Source organism: Tachypleus tridentatus, chromosome 11 (assembly GCF_004210375.1).
Source record: "Tachypleus tridentatus isolate NWPU-2018 chromosome 11, ASM421037v1, whole genome shotgun sequence".
In the NCBI taxonomy this organism is placed as follows: domain Eukaryota; kingdom Metazoa; phylum Arthropoda; class Merostomata; order Xiphosura; family Limulidae; genus Tachypleus; species Tachypleus tridentatus.
The window spans coordinates 64,512,827-64,530,325 of NC_134835.1; the positions used below are offsets into that span (position 1 = coordinate 64,512,827).

The 17,499-nt window shown below is 29.8% G+C and overlaps 1 protein-coding gene across 6 annotated transcripts in view; it reads right to left on the reverse strand.

Annotated features, from left to right (window-relative positions):
- Positions 1-963: 963 nt before the first annotated feature.
- Positions 964-17,499, reverse strand: part of Oseg5 (intraflagellar transport protein Oseg5) — a 46,944-nt gene continuing 30,408 nt past the window's right edge. For all 6 annotated transcript variants that reach the window (XM_076467601.1, XM_076467603.1, XM_076467606.1 and 3 more), the window contains exons 13-20: positions 16,988-17,052; positions 12,289-12,427; positions 11,888-12,035; positions 11,088-11,259; positions 8,136-8,225; positions 6,809-6,981; positions 3,375-3,498; positions 964-2,966 (exon numbers count right to left, since the gene is read on the reverse strand). In XM_076467601.1, coding sequence (XP_076323716.1) covers positions 2,880-2,966; positions 3,375-3,498; positions 6,809-6,981; positions 8,136-8,225; positions 11,088-11,259; positions 11,888-12,035; positions 12,289-12,427; positions 16,988-17,052 — 998 coding nt within the window. In that variant the 3' untranslated portion in view covers positions 964-2,879. The remainder of the gene's footprint in view (positions 2,967-3,374; positions 3,499-6,808; positions 6,982-8,135; positions 8,226-11,087; positions 11,260-11,887; positions 12,036-12,288; positions 12,428-16,987; positions 17,053-17,499) is intronic.

A 17,499-nucleotide genomic window follows, 5' to 3' on the forward strand; every position in this document is an offset into this window, starting at 1 on the left:
CGCTGAGCCACTGGTGGGCGCGTCGCGTTGGTTAGATTTAACAGTACAAGTTATATAAATTTATAACTAACTTAAGCATCTACATTAAAATAGAATATAATAGCAAATCCGTCACATTATAAACAGTATTTTTTTCAATACTCGATACATTTAGCAAATAATCTGTAACCTGTATTTCAAAAATATTTTTCATAAAAATTATTCAAATCTAACCAAGTGTTAGTGATACTCATAACATCAGATTTCTAAGTTTCCACAACTGTTTTGAACTTATCAGTTTTATTTCTAATACTTCTTGTGTTATAATAGCGACAATTAATCATATATTTTAAAATCCATTCAAATTTTATGGCTGTTGTATACATTTTCCTGTCAATTGTATTTACTATTTTCTAATTTCATATCCTTCACCTCTGTCTAGCTCTAGTATAAATTTATCATTACAGCTGAGTTAATAGCCCTTGCTAACATGCTAGCCTCCGCCTTGTTCAAGTGTAAGCCATCCATTTCAAAACGATTAAATTTCCCATTAAAATTATCCCACAAATCCAACCAACCTATTTTCTCATCTCTACATATTGATCTAAGTCTGGCATTCAATTCTAGTGACATACTTAGTATCTGATCCACACAATGTATTCTTGGCACCATCCGTGACAAAATCAAGCTTTGACTCCTTATTAATGTTTTATGTATCAATAAAATATGCCTTTTGTAGTCTATGGCATTATAATGATTTTGGAAAGATTTGGAATGGAAAAAAAACGTTTTGGGATTCCTGACCTAAAGGATTAACTCACTGGTGATAAGTTTATTTAATATTTTTAGTTGATTTTTAACTTTCTTAAATCCTCTTCTGATAGACCACAATCCAATAGTTCTGTTCTGCACAAGTTCCAGTAGGCCAGTTACACTTACAAATTTATGTGGTGGATACTTTATTTGAAATAAACTCAAATCAACTGCAGGTCATAGACAACAGTTTGTTCAGTGACAATACGTACAAAGTAACTATTATTAAAAGAATTTGAAGTTAAGCCACTGAACTAAATTTGTCTTTAAAAATTAAAGTCACATATTACAAGAGAATCACAAATAATATCACATCAACCCACATGAACATATCAAGGTGTAAATTAAGTCACATTGTGTTTTTTTTGTTGTTGTCATCATAAAATATAAGTATTGCAAATATTATCTTTAAGCCTTACCATTTCTACCATTCAAAATTAATTTAAACAACATCTACCTAAACTACAAACACGTAAAACTTTATGTAGAATATATTTTAAATATTATCCAATAATAATAAAAAGGCACAACTGTGAAAATACATAACAGAATTATTATTAATTGCACAAAATCATACTAATCAAAACAAGGAGACAGACAATGTATTAATCAACCAAAACAAACTATAAAAAGAATGTTTTCCTGCAAATTAAAAATGTTGAAATGATACATACAATTACAAAATGTTGATTCAGGTGAAATATGGCACAAAAATCTAATATATATATACACAAAATATATAAATTACTAAAGCTAATTTAAGTTCAGACGTGCCAGTACAATTAATAAAACCATACTTGTACTGTTCATTTCAAATATTACATGAGTTTAGACTTTCTGATCCACTAAACCATAAGTGTATCAGTTGATAGCATTAATCCCTCTAGATCCTAACATATTTCACTTACATCTTTAGTTTTTTTTATCTAATATTGCAAAATAACCAGAATGAATATGTAAAAAAAAGCAAAATAATTGAAATGTTTAGAAGTCACAATCAGAGCAGAATTATTAATATCTACAACTTTGTTTTATAAAATAATGCAACACTTTATTATCATCACAAATTTTAACCCACTCAACTTAGAATTACTGACATAAGCACAATATATGCTAAAATATTAATACCTCAAATTATTTTTCCTTTTGATGAACAATCCTTTTTTTAAGTAAGCTTGTAAGATATCACTTCATCAGTCAGAGCAAAAACATGATTTCTTAAAATTTTGTTATTTAATAACGAATTAGGCTAGCAACTGTTTCTTTTTCCAAAAAGCTAGTTAAGACCATCAAACTGTCAGTTAATCCCTTAACTCCATTGATGTGTACACTTTCCATTCACATAACTTTTCTGTAGATAAAATTGTTCCTTAAATACTTGGTTAAAATAAGCATGAAACAATATTAATTTGCTTTTTATTTCAAAACAAAGTATAAAAACTCCAGTGCTGTTGAATAGCTAAAGAATACTTAATTATTTGAAAGCTCTTGAGTTTGGGACTTTCTCTGAAATTCAATGTACTTTATATACATATGATTCTGTGTGATAACTCTTGTAATAATTAATGTAATTTTACACATTCTACCTTTCACAGAACCATCTGATTTTAATTACATATTCAGCAATACTAACTATTACTTGTTAGTAAAATCTGTATGAATGCAGTAAATGTCTACAGATCTGTATATAGGGTAACAAGCTATAATAAAGTAAAGTTATACAATTAACAAAGTACTGTAAAATTGCTTTAGCTACTAGATATGCTTGTTGAATGCAAAACGTTTTGAACAGGTATACATACAAGAATAAATAAAGAATAAAATTTAATTATTTCAAAAGCTTCTATACATAGAATTGCTAAATAAATTAATTACATTTATAGTCACTTCAAATTGTTTCTTCTGTGGATTAAATAGCCAAACGTTAAAAAAAATTCATTTTTTTAGTTTACTAATGGATGACATTGGAATAAAAAGGAATAAATTACCTCAATATTTTATGACAAAAATTTAAAACAACACTAATCTAACATAACTGGTTGTGCACACATGTACAAAAAGTTCACATCTTGCAGTGATTTATCTTGTTATCGATTGCTAGTAGCTGGTCTCTCCCGTTCTTTCTGATATTCTTGTTCAATTTTAGCAGTGATCTGATCCCAGTCAGGTTTGATCTATTAGAAAAACAAAACAAAAACAATATTAAACATAAAATGTATTACTATGTAAATAGACACTATAATTCATTACACAGATGCTGTTGTTTGAAGCTATCAGTAAATTACAATTTCATACCAAAACAAAAAAATGAATTGTTTAAAATGACAAAACCATACAGTAACCTAAATTAAACAAATTACTGTTAAGAAATGAAACATACAGATGTTAAGAAATAAACACCAAAAAGAAAACACACATCAGCTATAGCAACCAATCATTAAGAATGGTAACACCAAAATATTACCCAGTAATGATCAATAGTAGAATAAAGCTCAAAAACAAAATACCCATCATTATTATTATTAAAGCAACCAGTAAACAGAAAATCTACTGTCCTGGGATATTAAAAAAACATTTCTTACTTCTTGGTTATACTGTTGAAACCTCTGATTGGTTTCTTCTTTTTCAAATTTCCCCAAGTATTTTTTCCTGTATGCCAACACAGTATCAACATGAGTCTTATGTTTAACAGCAAGGTCTAAAGCCCTGGAAGTTAACAAAAATGTCACATCAATATTGAGCTGGAAAGACTGCAGCCATAGTGCTTAAATTTACAATTCTTTTTATTGTTAGCTTAGGATGACTTTCAATATGATTTTGTATATAAAATAACTTAATTATGTCACCTTATCCGTGTAGAAATAATAGAAGTTTTGATTAACTCTAGGTTACTACATGAACACATATTCACTAAATATTAAAGTAAAAATATATTAACTATTAAAGGAAACTTCAATAGTTATTAGAAAATATATTTATTTTTAAAACAATTTATTCAACAGCCCAATTTCATGTGTTTGAATTACAAAGGTAACAATTCTATGTAAAATGACAAATATATTTTAATTTAGTATACAAATAGGTATGTTACATTAAATTGGTTTCTATTAACAGTTAAGCACTTTTAACATTTAAACAAGTCAAAAAATGAGATCTTTCATTCTGCCTCCACATTAAATATAAAACTAAACCACACATCCTACAGTTTTATTAAACTGTGATTTGAAGATCAACAGATTTGATGAACAAGACCAGCAAGACTTGAATAATGGAGTCAATGAACAGACCAATGACTAAATTAAGTCTTAGAGAACAGAGACAAATACCTATAAGAAAGAACCATGTATTTATATCTCAAAGCAATATTAAGATCACAATAAAGATAACATCAACCTTTATTTGGTAAGTCATACCTCCAGTAAAAATTACAAAAATAAGGAGATAAAACTGTGTGATGAATCCATAATATTCTTTAGAAAGAGCCAAAAAGAACTAAAGTGTATAGCCAATTCTCATAAGCATGTCAAGGTCCAAGCCACATGGGCAAGACAAATCAGTTGTAAATGAATTAAAAGTCTATATAACCCCAATATGAAATCAGGTAACAAAGAAATGAACAACTTTTGTGAAATGTTAGAAGCTGTTACCAGTTCATAAGGAAAAACATGGAACTAAATTATAGGATTACACTGCATATAAAAATAGTTTTGGAGAATCTTTTGCTTCTCATTGTCCAACCCAACTGAAGAGATTTGGTATTGAACACAAAATCCTCTTGGGAGAAAAGAGGAGAAGCTGTAGAAAACACTGATTAGAATGGCTAGAACATGAGAAGAACAAAATCATCCAGACAAGGAGAATGAGAAATATTGGATGAGGAAGCAGAAAACTCCCCAATGTGCAAGTCATATTTAACCACTAAGGCCACATGAAAATAAGGGTAGGGGGAACAGTAATAAGAGCTAACAAAAGATTCCTGCAAAATTCTACTAGTTGTAAAAAGCCCAAGAAACAGCACATATATGACCTTGCCCTAAGATGATAAGGCATAGCAGGAAAGATCATATCCCCAAAGCGATGAAACTTCACAAGCTGTAATCAAAATGAAAACCCATTGAATGAAAAGGAAGAGGAGAAGGGATGGCCTAACAGAGATGCATGTAGAAAAAACCCACCTATATCAACAGGATACTGGATAGATCACAGTAAGGACTCTGTCACTTTGTATAACATACCATTATAATAAGCCCCCTCCACCTAATAGCAAACAAGTAACAAATGATTATTTTGAACAATTGAAAAATAGGTAAGGCTGAAGCAACCCCAGGAAGAATAAACCAAAAAAAAGGAAGAGTCATGAGTGATGAAATATCAGGATATGAAAATAATCATTTGCAACACACCTCTTTGAAACCTGAAGAAAATGTCCACATAAGGGTGAGAAATAACTCCAAAGCAAAATGGAACAGATTAAAAATTAGAATGAGGTGGGACAAACCCAGTACAGGCTACAAACTGCCAGTTTCGCATGAAGACAACAAACAGCCTGAAGAAAATGGCCTGTAGAAACATAACATTTTGTACCTCCTCGGACAGTTATTTGATGGTGGCAGAATCCCATGTCATGTGGAAAGAAAAGGGTACCAAGGACAAAGGAATAGTAGGACAAATTCTTCTGATAAAGCCCAAAGAACCCATAAAACTGCAGCAAAAGATCACCAAAGAATAAAAATACAGTCTAACACCCACTGGACCAGAATCCTGTCTCTGATACTGTTGGTAACATGCTAACAACGTTGAATAAAAAAATGAGAAGCCCCTGATACGGAAACAGAAACATGCAGAAAGGGAAAGAATAGGGGCACTTTGTGGCTCCAACTGTGACAAACATGCAACCAAAGAGGAAAATGTCAGGTGTTGATGCACATATTACACATGAGATTCCAAAGTCTCAGATACATGATCAAAAACATATCACCACAAAAAAACGACAAAAATCCTGAAAAGAACAGATACAGCAAATGTACCTGTGACAAGGTTGTATTACAACCCAGAAAAATCCAACTACATTGAAACCACAGGTGTAAAGCAAGAGACAAATGAGCTAATACTGATGTAACAAAGAATCACAGAAAAACAGGGAAATGGATGAAACACACTTAACAAATCATGTCACAAAATCCAGTATTAGGCCTAGTTGATTCTGCAGGAAGAAAAACGGCAAAATCCGGTGGCGTAAAAAGGTTGTCAAATCTTCATTAGTCCAAACAAGTTTGGCTCATTCAGGAGGATTAGTGGGGCAAGTTCAAGAGAAAAAAGGTTGATCCACATAACAATCAATCTCACAGTGAATAATAGCAGAAAAAATCCAAATTCAAGTCTCTCCTAATTGCAGTCTGTGAAAATAGTGCTGGAGTTATAACACCTGAAGTGGAACTTGAATCTCAGAATTCATTGCAGAAACAAGGAAATCAAACAAAGGCATTTCATATAAAATATGTAAGTGTGAGAAGAAAATAAAGACTGGGATATTAAGATAAACTAAAATATCTTTTCAATGAAGAAAAAAATATAATAAAGAAATACTTCTTTGGAAAATTAAACTATTAAAATCCCAATTCCCATGAAGAGCACTAAAAAAAAAACGTCTGAACACAAGTGCTGCCAAACAAGAAGTAACAGTTCAGAAAAATGGAATAGAGGGAGTCACATGCATCTATGGAGTATATCACACTCCTATTGTCTGATTCCAAAAGAGCCATGCAGAAAAATGGAATAGAGGGAGTCACATGCATCTATGGAGTATATCACACTCCTATTGTCTGATTCCAAAAGAGCCATGCACAAATATTTTCCTTTTTGTGTATAGAAGGAACACTGAATGAAAATAGCTATTTATGTACATGAAGGTAATGTAATGTATTGGAATTGTATACTGCAGTTAGTGAGGAAAAAGGCTTAACACATTATGTCACTAAAATTATAATCTATACAAACAATTATTTTACTAAACTACCTTTCCCAATGGTAAAGTTGAATATTCATCATGATTGCTCGAAATACAAGTCCTGCTTGAAGAAGTATCCCCTCAGCTTCCCTCCAATTTCCACATAATTGTGCCATTTCAGCCGTCCTAAGTTCTTTCAGAGGTAGTTCTTTGATATACTGAATATACTGTACTTTATCCACCTGCATGAATATGTGCATTATGGTTTGCTATAATACTAATAACTATAAAAAAGTTCACTGATGGGTTGAAATGGTTTACCCTAAACTATTCAAGATTAATGGGATGTCTAGGAAAGATAACTAAAATAAAAAAAATCTAAAAAGGTAAGCACTAAGGTTTTGAAACTTTCAGAGACAACAGAAAAACAAACAACACTAAAATTAAAAGTAAGTATAATAAAATAGTAACAAAACAGTAATATTAGATTTTGACTTGAAACTTCATCAATAAACTATAGTATATACCCTGTTTGAAAAGTTTTATGATGCTGATTTCAATGTTCCACATAGATTACAGCAAAGATTACCTGGCATAAGTAAATGCTTTACTATAAAATATACATTGATTATAAAGAAAACACCAATTTTAAAATGGTTACACAATAAAAACTACTTGCCTTGGGAAAAACATTTTAACAGATGCATACTGATAATCCTATGTTTTAATCAAAAAAGTTTGGAAACTATAGTTAAAATATGTAATGTCCAAAATCTTATAGGTCATTTCTTTTGAGTGTTTCATGTTAAAGTTGTTGCTGGAAGTCTATTACTGTGATAATAAATTAAAGGAAGTCCCAGTGTTGTTGAAAAATGTTTTCAGTATTCTGCTCTACCATGTGTGGAATAAAATTATCTTTAATTTGTTTACATGTTTAGTAACCTATATTATCATCTTAGTCTAGTCATTAAACAGTTTGTAGTAAAACAAGCACTGAATTTTATCATGTGTTTTTTTATGTATTTAAATCTTGAATTGATTATAAGTTTTTTCCTGCAACAAATATACTGAATTATTTAACTTGCTTTAATTTATGACAGATTGAAGGAAAAAAAAACACATGAAGCTGTAAGTCAAATGTTCCAGGTGAATGAAAAGTTTGAAAAATATAACAAATGTACCAAATTTAAACCAGGTCAGCATACGAAATTTCTTATATGATTCTATAAGATGAAACGTGGTAATATTCTTATGTCAATATCCAACTCAATTTCATAGTAACTAAAACACATGATATACAATTGTATATAAAAGATAAAACCAAGTAATATGCAGCTTTTTTATAAAAATGTAGTATTATCAACTTCAGAGCAGTGTAAACAATAAAAAGTACTACCTCTTCTATAGCAGAATATGCTATTTCTGCTGTGTTAAGATCCTTTGCAGCAGTAGCCATGGCAGCCAAACAAGCCCATAAAGCAGTGTCCTTTAAATGACATAAAAAATGTATACTTGTTTAAATTTACCACTAAAGTCAGTACCACGTGATATTACATGAACATAACAACTATCATTTTTCAAAATCAATAATAACAAATGTCACAGGATAATTAAACATACAGCTGATTCAGGTGAATATGATTATAGCCATCATAAAACCTTTTTACAAGATAAAACAGTCAGATGCTAGAACATCAAATTAAAAATGTATGATATTAAATTTAAACATACACCAAAATATTTTCATCTATGAGGAAGTATAAACTTTTTTTCTTTAGTAAAACATAAGTCATAAATATTCATGATTGTCTTATGGAAAACAAAACTCAGAGTGGCCTGAAAGCTTCAATGGTTGAATAAAAGTAAAACAGGATGAATAAATCTTGTGAATAAGTAAGTGCATTACATAAATATGTGTTAACTAATATGACTTTTGAGAAACATATGTAGTTGAAACCCAAGAGTAAATATTTGCAGTAAACCTCTATACTTAGAAACAATCAATAAAGAGATAATACTTAGAGCACTTAAGTTTCTCATAAAAAAAACTGTAATACTTGAACGAATGCAGCATCAGGTACTAAAAAAAATATTGAAAACTGGCAAAATTAACAATTAAAATAAACAGTTTATTAGCACCTTATGTCAGAATCCAGTAATACTTTAGTTATCAGCAAATTATTTAATAGGAATTCTGAAAAAGTATTAAGCTTATATAGTTTCATGGATAGAAATAAACTGATAATCAGTAATACCATAAGAAATGATATTTATTGAGTTCTCCTCTTTAAACTACATCAGGGTTGCATACAAACTATAATAAAATATACAGCTTATGATTATTTTATCAAAATATCCCACCACTCAGCTTCTATGATTCCTCTTAACAGCAATGTTTTTAATTACTATTATCCCACTGTTAAATCATGAATAACATTTATATAATATAAAACATTTGTGTGTCTCTTATCTAACTATTCCCAGGATGCTGGGCCAATCTCAACCAAACTTAGTGGGATGATATTCTAGAACAAGGGGCATATTAATCAGGGGTTCACAACCCTCTCCACACCACATTACTGTTGTTATTGAGCTTTTATTATCTTTGACATAAGCTAATGCTAATTATGTTCATAGATAGCACCACATTCTTACACTGAACAGAAAACTATTAAATTTTCCACACCACAGTGTGACAGCAGTAAGTATTTAGATTTACAATGCTACAATTAGTGGTTTAATTTCCCTTGGTGGATACAAAAGATAGTCCAATGTGGCTTTGCTATAAGAAAACACTCAAACACACACCATTCAATTTTTGTAACATTAACACACACGGTGTGTGGAAGAGAACACACAAACATCAGATATATCTCAGAGAGTGCACTAGCACTCTATGGAGGAATGCAATGAAAGAAATGGTTGTTGCTATTGCAATGATACATAAACTCAGATGAAGCTAATACTACAACAGCCACAATAATATTGACATGAATAGCCATTTGTTAAGTTATATCTACTTCTTACTTTGACAACTGATCTTAAAAAACTTCATTCTGTAAGACCCTTCTGAGGTTACTGACAGTCAGTTAATCCGTGATGACAAGAAAACCCACTTGTAGAGAAAATTATATATGTAAAAATGGCTCTTATGGGTAGAGAAAGCACTTTGTAGAGGAGCGAACGTTTCAACCTTCTATGGTCATCGTCAGGTTCTAACACATTGTTCACTCCTCTACATAGCCTTCTCTACCCATACCAGCCATTTTTACATATATAATTGACTGTCATTTAATTAATAACTTGAAATATTGTGGAGGTACAATAACAGATGACTGTTGAAATTAGGTAACAGAAATCAACCCTACTGCCACTACCTCTTCATACAAAGTCACCCTAACCATCACCCAGTATATACCATGTTTTAAGTATGCACACAGTGAGCTCTTACAGCTTATACAAAACTACTGGGAATGTAATAATAAATACTATAACAATATGTTATATTATGAATAAATTGTGTGAAAATTATGATTTTGGTGTTGTTTATCTTAGCATTTTCCACACTTTTTAAAGTCCATAACCTAAACAAAGGATAGGTATCTTAGTTTGTAATTTAATAAAACATTATGAATATATATTATTATTTCTGATCCTGTTTTATGTTCTACTTAGCACTTTCTAAAAGTATATAAAATATTAGTTGTTTTCTTCAGTCCAGTTTTCTATTACCAGTTTATAAAATTGTTAAAAAACTTGCTTACATTTTTCATCAAGAACAAAATATTTAATTTATATAGAAAGAACAACACAAAACAAAACAATTTCATAACAAAAGATATTACAAGTATATCTTCTTGAAATTATTACTTATCTTTTATTTAGAAAACTTGATTACATTTTTTCATCAGAGATGAAATATTTAATTTAAATAGAAAGAACAAAAAACAAAACAATTTCATAACAAAAGATATAACAAGTATATCTTCTTGAAATTATTACATATCTTTTATTTAGAAAACTTAATTACATTTTTTCATCAGAGATAAAATATTTAATTTAAATAGAAAGAACAAAAAACAAAACAACAACTTCATAACAAAAGATATAACAAGTATATCTTCTTGAAATTATTACATATCTTTTATTTAGAAAACTTAATTACATGTTTTCAGAGATAAAATATTTAATTTATATAGAAAGAACAAAAAACAAAACAACAATTTCATAACAAAAGATATTACAAGTATATCTTCTTGAATTGATTACTTACCTTTTATACATTCAATAATTAGAAAACCAGAAACATATGTTTACTAATCTGTACTTATCAAAAACTAGTTACTACCTTAATGAACCGACAGAGTCTCACAGCATCATCCCATCGAGAAGATGCCACAAAGCCATGGAGTATAGAAGGATAAGGTGATACTGACGTGGAAACAAGAGATCCATCTGCTCGGCGAATACTAATGTGTGTTCCAGAGAAACTGACTATTTGTGGGTTTTTTCCAAATTCACTGTTGAGGTGTTTAAAATTGACACAAGAATCACTTTCACATAAGTAACAGCAGAAACTACATTTCTGTAACATTTTACAAATAGTTCTTTTTATAATTTTCAATGTAAGAATACTAGTGAATTGTTTTATTTTTCATATTTTGAATCACAATAACTTAATTACTGAATAAAATTACAAAGTTTCCATTTAAAGAAGAGACTACTTAAAAATCAAAACATAATGTAACAATTTATAAACATTTTAAAATATAAAACATCAGTCATATTTGGTGATCAGTAATGACATGTAAACCATTACTTGGATTCAGTTAATCCTATATTAAAAGGTAGCACAAAAAGGCAGATTTGTATTTAGCTATATAATATAATATTCATTACTGTAGTATTCTACTTCATACATTATCTCCATGTAAGAGTAAAAGGACACCATCATACAACTAATATTAAATCTTATATTTTGAGCTCTATGTCAGAAAATGTCTTATTTTTAACTACCACCATCCCCAACAATCATATCATTAATCCTATAAAAGCAGAAGCATCTAATTAAAGCATCATATCATTAATAGATACACAGTATATTCTATGTTAACACAGATAACCGAATGATAAGTAAAACTCTCTAACCTGCCTTCCTTTTCATGGATAGTTCGAGAAAGAAGACTGCGGTCAACAAAAACAACACTTGGAAAATACCAGACAGTTAACTTTCCACTTTGAAGTGCAGCTAACATGTTGGTGTTGTCATTCCACACAACTGACTGAACCATAACCCCTGGAACATGACATCCAATACACTAACTATATGACATCCATGAGATAATAACTTAAGTATTATGTTTACTAAATCACATTGCCTTCTATGCACAGTAGAATAATGGAATAAAATCTGATGACACACTAATATTAAAACATATCTGTGCTTAATAGTTTCTCATATCAAGTATGCATATGGTGTCAACTGCATCAATTAGAATTTTTCACTTCCCTTTTAGAAACAGGACTTACCTTGAAAAATAAAGCCATACCTATCTTTATTGTCTTTACTGAAGCATTGGGTTGTTGCTTTACTGGCAATAAGTAGAGGTCTCTATTTTTATCCACTATGGCCAGTTTTCGCTCACTGGGAGGTCCAACTTTGTCTAGTGCAACCTCCATTACTTCCAACTGAAAGTTTGAAAACAATTCTTGAGATAACATAATGAAAACTATGTACACAGAGAATAAATTAATGGATATTCTAAAAAATGAACATCTTCATAAAAGAACTATCTGAATATTAAATACTAGTGAACTGAAAAATATGTTTAGCTTTGTTATGGCAATTGACAAGAAAGACAGGTTTCAATAATTAGCAATGATAAATAATGAAAATAATACAAGTTTCATTAAAAAATGTAATTTATATCATGTTTCTGAAAAGGATCCAAAGTGCCTATGTAAGTATTTTTTCATAGACCCAGAAATGTTTACATTTACAAGATGCTCAATACACGCTACCACAAAATCTTGCCTCTAAATATTCATTTATGAAGTCATACCAGTCTGTTTTAATCATACTTTAGTGTAATAAAATTCAAGTCAACATTGTTGGTTCTGCATAATTTATACTCTATGAAGGGTTATCCAAAAATACTGACAGGTGATAGGATAAAACTAGTTCACTCCAGTTTCATTTCCCCACTTTTATTTCCAGCTGAACAATGAATGATGCCATATTAAACCAATACTCTTCCTTCCAATTTTGTGATTGATTAGAATTATAATTATTATTTATATTAAATACATCTTGCGTTGTATACTAGAAACTACCGAGAATATAATCAACTATGATGTTAATAAAAATAATCTTTGACTTCTGCTAAAAGAGAGCAGCTAAACATTAAATGTTACTAGGTGACAATGCGAAAGAAAAATTCACACATTTATATTTATGCTTTTGAAGTAAGGTCAACTGGACAACATGGCCAAAATTAATATGACAGGCTGAGCCAGATAAAACTTTAGTCATGTTTAGGGTATCATAAATATTTCCCAAAACCATTAGAGGTAAATTGTAAAAGGTTTGATAACTTAATTTTTTGATTTTGCAACTTCATGTACACCCTGTGATTAAGCATAAGAATAAAGTTGCAATAACCCTTAATAAAGTTGTGATTTTGAAAAGATGAAAAAAATCAGAGTGCCCCTGATTATTTGACCAAGAACACAAGTATTTATTTGACCAGTAAAATAAACTTTCAGGTCTTCAACTAAATGTGATTATTTCATAAAAAATAATTTGTATTGCCCATATTAATACATATTATACTACCCGTATAAAAACATTCTGTTTGGAAAAACATTTCAGCAGGTTTTTTTTCTTTTCTTTTCTTTTCCAGATGAATAAATACTGACCATCTAAGTGTCCTGTATGACAGGTGGTTTCCTTCATTTTGTGTGAATTTGTGAAATAAAAAATCTTAACAAAACTGGACAAGCTTGAGAGGTTTCTTACTATAAAGAAGTTCTATTATGTTTGTGTTTATTCACACCCACTAACCACAGTTGGCTGGTTTGATAACTGTAATTTTATGTATGATAACTAGGAACTGTTTGAAGGTGTATATGTGTTATTTTAACATTTTTGTTTGAGAGCTATGATAACACAAAAAGATCCTGAAGTTGCACACATTTCTACTTTTTTTATAGTTTTAGCTTTAAATTTAAAAGACAATTACTTAGTCAGTCAAATGAGTTAATTGTTACTGTACACAAAGTAGGGTATGCAATTAGCATCTAATAAGGTTATTAAAGATTTAATAGAATAAAGAAGGAATGAAAGTAAACATTATCTAACACTGCATTTTATACAATTTTTGCCCTGTGCAAGTACTCTCAGCTAGTTAGAATAAAGATTGTACTGTAAACAGTTTAGTGGTTCCTTTGAAACAACTGAAATGTATTTCAAGGATAAAAAAAATAACTTTTTTAATAATTTCTATTCATACAGTGTATACACAAAAACAGACTGCAAAAAGAAATCACCATTCAATAGAATAAATGAGAAATAAAAAGCAAGCTTCAAAACAATTTGGACTATTAATAAATATGTAATTAATAAAATTAGCCTTTTCTTCACACATTGTATCATTAGCAATATTATAACTAGGATGCCCAAATAGTATGATTTATATCCATGATTTTATCTAATTCTCTACAGAGATATCACCATTCAAATTTCAACAGTATTTGATACTTAGCAGATCCTGATTTTGTAAAACTGAGATGAAAGGTTTAATAAAAAAATTACCAATATGCCTGGCTTATTAATTTATACATTCCAAACCCCATACTAGTAGTATTCTCACTACTAGTCAATTATGTTATTACATATTACACCCAGGCAATTAGCAGCATTTGCTAATTGGTTAAGGGACAGCCACATTGGTCAATTAGTGCAATGCTCCTTAAACCATGGTGCATACAAGTAAACAAGCCAGAAAATAGGAAAAGAGAGAAAGAAAAAAAAGCTGATGGAAGATCATGCCAGCCAGTTGCCAGTAAGCAATTCACAATTAGTGACAGTTGCAGATAGCCCTAACAGCTTTGTCATAACAAACAAAGAGAAAAAACAGGTAAGATCTGTAGCAACTGGGACCTAACTGAACTGTTAAGTTGTAAGGTTAAAATTAGGAAAAGCAAAATCTCAGACCATTATGTAGCTTTGCGATTAACAATAAATAACAATATTTTGATTACTTGGATAGTTGGAATAATTAAGAAAACAATAAATGGAAATGCTAATACTGATTAGTTTTTTTTCATGACAATAAATTAATAAACATCTTAATCAACCAACTGTTTAAATAATTGAAGACAGTAATAATAACTATGACACTAATAAATGTAATTACTACTCAGAGGTAATCTAGGGTATCAAATAATTCTATCAACATGGCTCAGTTAATTTGACTGACCATGTGACCTCTTTGTACTTGTTTAAAAGCTTTATAGTTGTGATACCACTATATTATATCTTCAAAAAATTTGGTTGAGTTTCAGTAAACATTATAAGCTTTTCATATGCAGTATTTTTAATAAACTAAAGAAGTATCCATGATATATCAAGTTCTTTTTTTTACTGGTCCACCTCATAACCACCAAAGAGAAAGTCTATATAAATTTAACTGGCCCTTTTTTCTTTCTAAAATGATTTCAAATTATAGCATGAAACAACATTAATTTATACTAAGTAAATTTAAACTTGTAATAGTATACATCTATTTATACTTTCATTATTCTATTGCCCTTTGAACTGCATTTGACTACAGTTTGCACCATTATAAATTGTAAATCACTCGAACATGGAGCTCGTGTTGCACTACTGAATTACCCAATGAAACAAACTTTTAAAATGTATTTAGCAGGTTTTAGAGATTATGCAAATAACATTTGAGATTTTTGAGATGTAGAATGGTTTTCTTAATCATGACATACAATCACTTTGCACTCACACTAGTAATGATACAGACTCCAGTTCCACAAACATATCTGTAGTAAAAACATTTCATTACAAAATCTTATCTTCTTTTTTTTGCAAAAAACTTGTAATATTTGCTAAAAGTTTACCAAATTTTGTGAAGATACATATGCTGTATCAAAAGGGATGGTGCAAATACTTAACTTGCAAATGTGTAGAGGAATTCGTGTTTGTCATACTGAGCCGATTAGAAAAAAGGTTAAATAATGTAACAAAGAATGTTGAATAATAACATGCAAAAAAGCAGATAATTTCCACTAACTATCACAATTTTTCTGACTTGTTAACTATGCAACAATGGTCATTGCAAATTCATTCAAGCCAGTCTATCTTTCCACTGGAATGAAGCTTGTACCAACAGAGAAACTGACAATTCTTTATTTAAAAAACAATGTATTATAATTTATATGCAAAAGGTTTGTGAACCTGACGATGACCGAAGAAGGTCGAAACGTTGTTCGCTCTTCTATGTAAAATATTTTCTCAACCCAAACGAGCCGTTTTTGCATATAAATTTCTCAACAAGTGGGTTTCTTGACATCACTGATTAATGTATTATAATTCTTCATTTGTCATTTGATAGATAAAAACCTTGACTTTCTATTGGATATACATAACACAAAATTAAACGTAAAAGATCTATTAACAAATACCATGAGAGGACGTCACAGTGTGTTTGTGTGTGGCAAGAGGAATCCAATTTCCTGTTTGATAACCAAACAACACTGAAGGCTATAAAAATTATTGTTCGTCTGAACAATGACATTTTTATATTGAGTAATTTACGTTAAATTTTGTTTACTTATTGGAGGGATGGTGAATAAAAATGTCACATTTCTCACACTACAGGAAATTCAGAATTTTTAAAATATTACCTTATTAAGTTAATAACATAAAACTTATGCACTATTAAAATATGGATTATTAGCTATGATTTTATGCTATACTAATTGATATAACTTAAACAAAAAGTAGTTTAATAAAATTTTGAATATCACTAAAACCTTGTGATATGGACAGCTAATGATGCCTTGGCAGAGAAGATTAATTGACTGAGCTGTCAAGCTCTGGTAGTGAGTAAGAAAAACTTTCTTAAAAACCCACCCAGCACTGAAATAAATGTGTTACAAGCTTATATATTAAATGTTTAATCTAGCTTCTAGAGACTGATAAAAGTTTATAACTTTCATCTCTGTTTATCTTACCTTGTGAGCAAAAGGTTTCCCATCTTTGGCAGGCTTGCCTGTCTGAGTGTCAAACAAATGAACCACTATAACAAAGCAATTACAAGAATTAAAATCAAACTAAATTGTTTTGATTATTATTGTAAGTTCACCCTTAAGCACACTTTTCCTTCACCAGAAATATATAAAACTCAAATCTATAACCCTCATTGTTTTGGGTTTTTTTCAATATAAAAAAAATTCATTAGTAATTACGGACTATTGTGTACAAATGTAATGTTTCTGAAAATTAATACATAACCTTTTTGTTCTTTACTAATAAAACATCAAATCTGAAACTTGTTATCTAAAAACTGGCATTCAAACTGAAAGGTTAAACTAAGCCTATGTTCTCGAAAAATAATAGATAATTTATAAATGTAAAAATTACAAAAATAAATTATACCAACAACAGTTAAACTCTATATATTAATTAGTTATAGAGAATGAAATATTAACTATGAAAATGCTTCAGTGTTTTAAATATAAATAAC